Source organism: Aedes albopictus, chromosome 2, assembly GCF_035046485.1.
Source record: "Aedes albopictus strain Foshan chromosome 2, AalbF5, whole genome shotgun sequence".
NCBI classification, from domain to species: domain Eukaryota; kingdom Metazoa; phylum Arthropoda; class Insecta; order Diptera; family Culicidae; genus Aedes; species Aedes albopictus.
In genome coordinates, this window is record NC_085137.1 from 406,644,493 (window position 1) to 406,653,297 (window position 8,805).

General features: G+C 39.0%; 1 protein-coding gene across 1 annotated transcript; it reads left to right on the forward strand.

Moving 5' to 3' along the window:
- Window positions 1-45: 45 nt before the first annotated feature.
- LOC115268536 (dynactin subunit 6) lies at window positions 46-1,047 on the forward strand. The gene is made up of 3 exons (XM_029876621.2): window positions 46-199; window positions 261-717; window positions 783-1,047. Exons 1-3 carry the CDS (start codon window positions 183-185, stop codon window positions 882-884), a joined length of 576 nt encoding a protein of 191 aa, XP_029732481.2. The 5' UTR covers window positions 46-182; the 3' UTR covers window positions 885-1,047.
- The last annotated feature ends 7,758 nt before the right edge of the window (window positions 1,048-8,805 follow it).

The window sequence follows — 8,805 nt, forward strand, 5'->3', positions numbered from 1 at the left end:
TTGCTTCTCACTTCTCAGTGTTCTCAGATTTTGCTGAATTTTTTTGTTTGCCATCATCGTCATCAAAATCATCAGAAGCAATATTTTTGTCAGAAAATGTCAGTACCGTAATCGCAGCCAACGAAACTGTTTATATTTTTGCACAACTTCCAAATCAAAAATCTATTAAGTTATTCTCGAAGATGAGCATCAAAAACGAGTAAGTAGCTTCATCAATTCCCGCACAACATTCCGGTTATCACCGTTCCCTCAAATTCCAGCATCAAAATCATGCCCCGCTCGATGGTCTGCGAGGACAGCAATCTGCGGGGTGACATCACCATCTCCAGTGGGTGCGTGATCCACCCGAGCACGACCATCATCGCCGAGTCGGGTCCCATCGTGCTTGGTGAGAACTGCATCGTCGAGGAGTACGCCACGATCGTGTACCGGATTCCCAAGCAGCATCCGGCCTATCAGGACGTGCTGGACGGGACGGTCAAACCGCTGGTCATCGGACCGGACAACATCTTCGAGGTGGGCTGCACGGTGGAGGCGCTCAAGATTGGCGAGCGGAATGTGTTCGAGTGCAAGAGCTACGTATCCGCCGATGTGGTCGTCACCAATGGGTGCGTCATTGGGGCCGGGTGTCGGCTGGTGGGCGAGCAGGTCTTGGCCGAGAAGACCATTGTCCACGGGAGGCAGTGTCAGCAGCGGGAGGCGATCGAGAAACAAAAGGTATGTCCCCTTTTTTGGAAACTATTGCTCTAAAATAAAACTTACTCGTTTGGCTTTTGTTTTAGTCCCAAATGGTTCAACTCGATTATTTGCGGAAGATTTTGCCCAATTATCATCATCTGAAGAAAGCTACGTATGATCCGAAGAAAGTCAGGGCACAAGTTTGATTGAGTTGATTGTTAGAGTAAAGAATGGCAATTTATGTTTATTTAACCGTATATACACATGATACTGACTTATAGTATTTATATTAATTTTAAAAATGCATAAACCATCTTCACTTTTGTTCTATTCTATACTGCACATTAATACATTAACAAGTAACGCAAATTTAGTACATTTTTTTTTCTATGTGAACATATCAAGTTATCTTTTAAAAATATCATTTCGATGTAGCTAGTCACGATCAGCAAGCAGAACAAGCCTCATAAACTAGTCCAATAGAACATCAGGTTGCTCGCGAATTCGAAAACATTCTCAATCATGAGAACATTTTCGCCAATTGGCTTCTTTAGCGATGTTGAGATACTTCCATATTCTAATCTGCATGCAAAACTGAGCCGAAATCCAAATTTTCATGAATTTTGGTGCCCGGGAACCTATTTAAAAATCAGTTTGAAGTTTGTATGGAAGCGATTTGTCGAATCACCCCTCGTCGCATTTTGTACTGGTTGGAGCTGTCATGCAGTTGCTCAGCTGTCAAAAGGTGATTTCGAAAAATCTATTTGAAATTGATTTTAGGTACCAAAATAAAGTTCAAAAAATCTGAAAAAAATCATAGTGGCTCAGAAAAAGGTGCTCTTTCGTATGAAATCGAAAAATCAATACATTTTTCTTAATTTAAAAACCCAATTCATTGGGAACTGATTTGGACGAAGTGAGATCTAGGGTGGGGCGGGGCAAGATGGGTCAGTGCCATTTTCGGGCGCATTACTCATGTTTTGATTATGTTAATAATTTTGTTAGATGACCAGCATGAATATACAAAAGTTTGGGGCATTGATTGAAAAATTATTCACTCTCATTGGAAATAAAAAATAAAATGGTTTTTAGCCATTTTTCTTAGGCGCCATCCACAAATTACGTAACGCTGTAGGGGGAGGGGGGGAGTATGACCGAGCGTTACGGTCCATACAAAAATTTTCAAGTTTTCATACAAAAAAGCGTTACGGTGGGGGGAGGGGGGTTCGAAAAATGTCGATTTTAGCGTTACGTAATAAATGAATGCTGCCTTATGCGATAATTCCATATAATCTCCATATAAACGGCCGCGGGGCAAGATGGGTCACCTTCAATTTTGAACGTATTTTTGGAGCATTCAAAAGTTATTTATTTTTTATTACAAGACTATCTCATAAATGACTTCAATCAAGCGGAATAAACGCTCAAAATTATAACATAAAATTATGATAATTTTTGCCTTTCTCGTACACCAAGGTGTACCGAAAGGCTATATGTTCACTCCAAAAACGAAAATTTTATAGAGCCCTCGGAGGGGTCAAGTCTTATATACCAATCGACTCAGCTCGACGAGTTGAGGTGATGTCTGTGTGTGTGTGTGTGTGTATGTATGTGTGTGCGTATGTGCGTGTGTGTGTGTGTATGTGTACAAAAAGGTCACCTCATTTTTAGATAGTAAATATCAACCGATTTCAACGACCGATGGTTCATTCGATGCGGTATATAGTCCCATTGTTTCCTATTGAAAATGGTTCAGATCGGTCCAGCCGTTCCGGAGTTATGGCCATTTAAGTGTTCCGGATCGGCACCACAGGAAGGGGTCAGATATAAAAACGTTACAAACCCATGCATGCCACACATCAAACCACGGCATTTTAAATAACCTGATGAACGGTAAGCAGGAAAATAGTCTCAGACCATATCTGAACCGGTAGTGTTCCGGAACCGGTTCCGGTTGTTCCGCCGGAAGTGGCCAAATATGAGAGTGAACCAAACCCATGCATGCGGCACATCAAACAGTGGCTTTTTCGATAACCTGATGAACAGTAGGTAGGAAAACATTCTCAGACCATATCTGAACCGGTAATGTTCCGGAACCAGTTCCGGGTGTTCCACCGGAAGTGGCCAAATATGAAAGTGAACCGAACCCATGCATGCGACACATCAAACAGTGGCTTTTTCGATAACCTGATGAACAGTAGGCAGGAAAACATTCTCAGATCATATCTGAACCGGTAGTGTTCCGGAACCGGTTCCGGGTGTCCCGCCGGAAGTGGCCAAATATGGAAGTGAACCAAACCCATACATGCGACACATCAAACAGCGGCTTTTTCGATAACCTGATGAACAGTAGGCAGGAAAACATTCTCAGACCATATTTGAACCGGTAGTGTTATAGAACCCGTTCCAGATGTCCAGCCGGAAGTAGCTAAGTATAAAAATTAAACAAACCCTCACATGCGACGCATCAAATCGTGGCTCCTTAGGCAACCTGATAAACTTTTAGCAAGAAAAAAGTTTCAGACCTTATTTGGATCAACCGATAGTGTTCCGGAACTGGTTCCGGGTGTTCCGCCGGATGTAGTCAAATGTGGAAGAGAACCAAACCCATGCCTGCGGCACATTAAATAGCGGCTATTTAAATTACTTGATGAACGATTAGCAAGAAAATAAGCTCAGACCACATCTAAGATCTTTTTAAAGACTACCGATAGTGTTCCGGAACCGATCTAGGGTGTCCCGCCGGAAGTGGTCAAATGCCAAAAGGAACCAAACCCATGCATGCGATACATCAGATAGCGGCTTTTCAGATAACTTGATGAACGGTTAACAAGAAAATAGGCTCACACCACATTAGACAATATCGGTAGTGTTCCAGAACCGTTTCAGTTGTTACGCCGAAAGTGGTCAAATACAAAAATGAACCAAACCCATCCATTAGACGCATCAATTCATGGCTTTTTAGGAAACCTGATGGACAGTTAGCAAGAAACTAGTCTCAAACCGTATAAGGGATAATCGGTATTGTCCCGGAATCGGTTGCGGGTGTCCCGCCGGAGGTGGCCAAATGAAAAAGTTATCCTAACCCATACATGCTATACATCAAATCGTGACTTTTTAGATAACCCGAAAAACGGTGTTGCAAACAGCAGCTTTGGGCACCGATCTTCTAGCAAGGCCAAATGAGAACGCGTAGTGGATTCACATAGCCTATGCTGTAAAGCTATAATTTATTAAACATATAGTACATACCACAATTTACAATTAATAATTATTCACAACTTCGGTGTTTTATACACAGGAACGATGACTTTAGTTCCTTTGCACCCGTGCCGTTGCTTTATTTATGACTTTTTAGTGCACGGGGACAAAGAAAAACATCCAAAGAATGATATTTTCAAACAAAAGGTACACCGACAATTTACAGAGGTTCACACATAATTTCTCACGTTACAAACGGTTAGCAAGAAAATTGGCTCAGACCGCATTCAAAGCTACCAGTAGTGTTCAGGATTGGGTTATCCTACCGAATGTGGCCGAATACAAAAGTGAACCAAACCTATGCACACAGACAAACAGACGTAACACTTCGAACATTTTTCGAATCAAATCATAGTCACGGAAACATGTTCGCCCAATGCTAAAAGGACTGAGTTTGGCCGACCATCAACTAGGTGGCGGTAGTGGGCAAATGTCAAACTCGAGCAAAAACGATGCGAGCGCCACGGGTGGTCAGTTGGCCAACTATCAAATTTTCAAATAGACCGTTAAATTGGTGTACGATGCAAAATATCAGAGTGTTACGTCTGTTTGTCTGTGCTATGCATGCGACACATCAAACCGCTGTTTTTTTTTTCAATAACCTGAGGAACGATTAGCAAGAAAATAGGCTCAGACCACATTGGAGGCTACCGATAGTGATGCAGAGCCAGAATTGGGTGGAACAGGAACTACAAAAGTGAACAAAGTCAATGCAAGCGATAAATATGTGTAAGCGAACAAAATCTTGACTGAACTAAAGCCACATATATACAGACGTTTCACTCTACTCACTACCCATCGTGCTTGTTTCAACGGTTGAATCAAATATAGATCAAGCCTTACTTTACCAAACACCGTATGTAACATAGAGTAATCCGGGGCAAAAGTTCACACCTAACAGTATATATCAAATAACTATTAAACAAAAAGAAAATAATATCGTTGTTTCTCGTTAAACTAATCCCTATCATGTTACCTTCGAAACGTATTACTAGATTTTTTTCACGTTCCTTTTGTAGTTCTAGTAATAAAAATTTTAATACAAGTACTCAAATGCGAACTTTTGCTCCATAGTGGGGGCAAAAGTTCGCACTGTGCGGGGCAAAAGTTCGCACATTGTGAAGGATAGTTTATTAGTGTGAAGTTCATTTATTTCATGTTAATTCATGTTCACCATTTCACTCTATGCACGAAATGTGTTTCTTTCAATTCATGGCATTACATACCAATTGGAACACGGCCTGGTAATCAGCTTTAGTATACAGTGTATTTTATGAACACTTCCAAAACTTATAACAGAGAGCATTCTTTTCCTGCGTTACTGAAGTTGTCAAAATACATTGTGAAGTAATTACAGCTGTAAGTGTTACACAAAATACTTGAATCTAACCTTCGTCAGTACGATGATGAATTATAAGTATGAATTTACAAACTAAGCTATGAAAGACCCCAAAAAAGCAGAACAACATAATATTCCCAAAAACTTTCAAAGGTTTACACGAATATGGCGAAAAAATGTTCCAAAATGTTTTTTCAGCCATTCTTCATTTTTAAAAGGCGAACACACTGATTGCCTTATAATCGATTTTTTTCCTAAAATAAGTTCAAATCCTCTTTCAGAACGATTTAAAGATGTAAAAATACATATATTATACATAATATTAGTTTCTACACAAAATCGCCATTGCTTCAAATATTTTGTAACTATATTGATGCTCTAGATTCAGAAATATAGTGTGAACTTTTGCCCTACAGCTATTGCGAACTTTTACCCCACTGTCGAGGTTTTAACAATGTTCCTTCCTACAAGAAGCACTAGAAGCTTTTTGTTTATTCGAGTGCACCTCTCGAACTACTATGGAATTACGATTCTACGACATCAAGAGATTTTGTAAATCTTCTTCTTTCGATCATTACAAATTCTTATTACAAAAGATCCAAAAATTGCATCAAAATAGCTAGAAACACATTTGTTTCCATAACTCTGCCACTACATAACAAAATCGTTCCAGTTTTTATTGACGAGTATCTGGACAAACTTTTGCCCCGCATTACTCTATATAAACAAAAAAGAGATTTTCACATGAGGCGCTGAATTTCGTTAAGGACTACTTGTATCACTTACCTTTAGGGATGATTTGTGAAAAAATACCCGGATTTTACACGTTTTTGAAATGCTCAATGTATACTAATACAACAGCGAACTTCCCCTTCGATTGTCTCCGTTCGTGGATTTTGTTAGATACGGTATTTGGTATAGTTACGCGTGAAATCGTTTTTGTTCGTTTGACGTTTACTCACTACCCGGTAGTGACTACCGCCATCAAGCCAGCAGCGAGTTGTGAAATGCAACCTGATTAGCATTTTTCGATTATTTTTTCGTGACGATGTTGATGATGAATATGTCCCAAATGATATGTCTGTTTGTCCGTACTAAAGCAATCTCAACAAATCACACCATTTCAGATTCCTGAGGTGTAAAAATATACAGTAGGATGGATCAACGTTATATGGGAAAACGAAAATTATCGCATCAACCCCGGACAAAGTTTTTTCAATCCTCTTTTGCGTCTAAACTATTGGGATTTTTTTAATGATTTTATTGCTTGCATTTTTTGTCAAATTTTACATGAATCTTGTAACCTATGATAATAAAATACAGCCTAAAGTGTGAAGAAAAAACTTTGTCGAAGACCGTAAAGTATCCGTGATTAAGAAAGAAGCTATATCCTAGCTTGTAATTATCGTCTTGATCGGCCTTCAGTGATAGTGAAGGTGGTCATGCAGTCAACTGTAATTTCTGATATTTTCCAGCTCTGTCTATACGTTTAACATAACGTCGGAATATGTTCCATTAAAAAGTTTCCCAATTTTTTTAAAACTATTGCTTTTCTCAATAAAATATTCTCAGGATTCAGGAACAGTTCGGATACGTCGACAGAAAGATCATGCTTCGGAATGATGGCCCATGCACAGAAATTTTCTATACAAAGCAATAGTGGAAGATTCCAAAAACAGGAACCGAATTCTAGATCACCCGATAGGTAGTAGATTGTCCGCATCACGACGGTTTCAAACCGAACGGACTCAATGTATACCAAAACTTCCGTATGAAATTTTTGAGTTCAGCAAAGCCATCTTGACAGGGAAACGTTGACCGATTGAACCCCTGAAAAAGCCCCATATGGACCGAAACGTCGGAAAAAAATCATAAACTAGTGTTTTCGATTTCTCCAAAAGACTGCAAAGCCAAAATTCTGAAGCAAAACTTTCCCAGTCGTATCCCGGCCAAGGAAAGATTATGAGTACATGTTCGACGAGAAAGGCACTATCACCACTAGGTGGATTAATCTGGGGTTTTTAGTAAAAACATCGATTTTCAAGTCGCCTCAGGACCACTCAAATCGTAAAGTTCTGTATATTCCAAATAAATTTATAAAATGTTTACTAGTAGCTCTTGTTTACTCAGTATGGATATGGAGCATATTTGAATGCGGAACAAATCTTATATTTTGACGTTTTTCGTTGAGAAAATGTTAATTACTTAAAAGGTGACCCATCTTGCCCCGCACTTTTTTCACGGCACAAAATCGATCACTTTTTAAAACTGCTTGTTTAACATCATATTTTGTATTTAATGAACTTTTTATCGACTTTTAGCATAGCTAACTAGTGTATTAAAGAGTAGCGGACGAATGCAAACCATTCCGATTTGTATTTACGAAGTTATGGTGACCCATCCTTATGCGACCCATCTTGCCCCGCCCCACTCTATTATAAAGAAGTTTAAGAATATGAAAGCTCCGCGTGATGACGGAATTTTCTATATTCTCATCACTTTCAGAAAGTTGCTTATCAATTTTGGTTAATATAACTAACAAATGTTTCCAGTTAGCATATTTTCCTGAAAAATGGAGAAATGCTAAATTTGATCCAATTTTGAAGCCTGACGAAAATCGTGCCTTCGATCTATCTAACAAATACGAGTTGAATTGCTTAAATTGTTCCGCTTTCCATATGAAAATCGGTTTGGCTAATTCATCTCGGGACTCACGCTTTACTTCCCTTCCGAAGAAAGAACTCACATTTTGTGAGTTTGTCGGGAGTGGGATTCGATCCCAGGTCCTCGGCGTGATAGTCAAGTGTTGGGCACTTTTAGAGCTGCCAAAAACTCACAATTTTGTCGAAGACGCCAAGTTCGTATCTCATCGATTTTAAAATTGCTTTTTCATGAAAAAAAAATTGTTTTTTCAAAATTCAATAAAAAGCTTCAAACCAAAAAGGTACCTGCAGTTTTTTTTTACCATAAATAGAACAGAGTACGATCTTTCCAATGCAATCGAGAGATTTAAAATCCATTTGCTCCTTTTTGAGATATGACTTTTGAAAAAAAAGTGATTTTTCGAAGAAAAATGCCAATATTTTTCTAACCATGAGAGTTACAACTTTAAGCTCTTTGGAAAAATTATGCGTCGTTGATAGTTCTAAAAGGGCTCGGAACAACGTATTTACGAGAAACGAACGATTTAAAAGTTATTTCAAGAAAACTAAATTTCATGGATCACCCCAACATGAATCTTTTAAAAATTTATAAGTTAGGAATCATCACGCAGAAGTCGGTTCACTCAAAAATGAGCTAGATCTACTCAAATTTGTATTCATCCCATGGCACTCCTAAAGTGAGCAAGGGGGGCCTTACTCATTTTTGAGCTAATGCTTGCTAGCCAAAGCAGCATGAGTAAGCTTCACACATTGAAGCGTTTCGAAAACATTCCGGAAGAATGAGTAAGTATTGCACATAAATGCGAATGCTTCGCTTGCTCTGAAAATGTGTGATAGTTACCCATTTGACTAAATTAATATTTT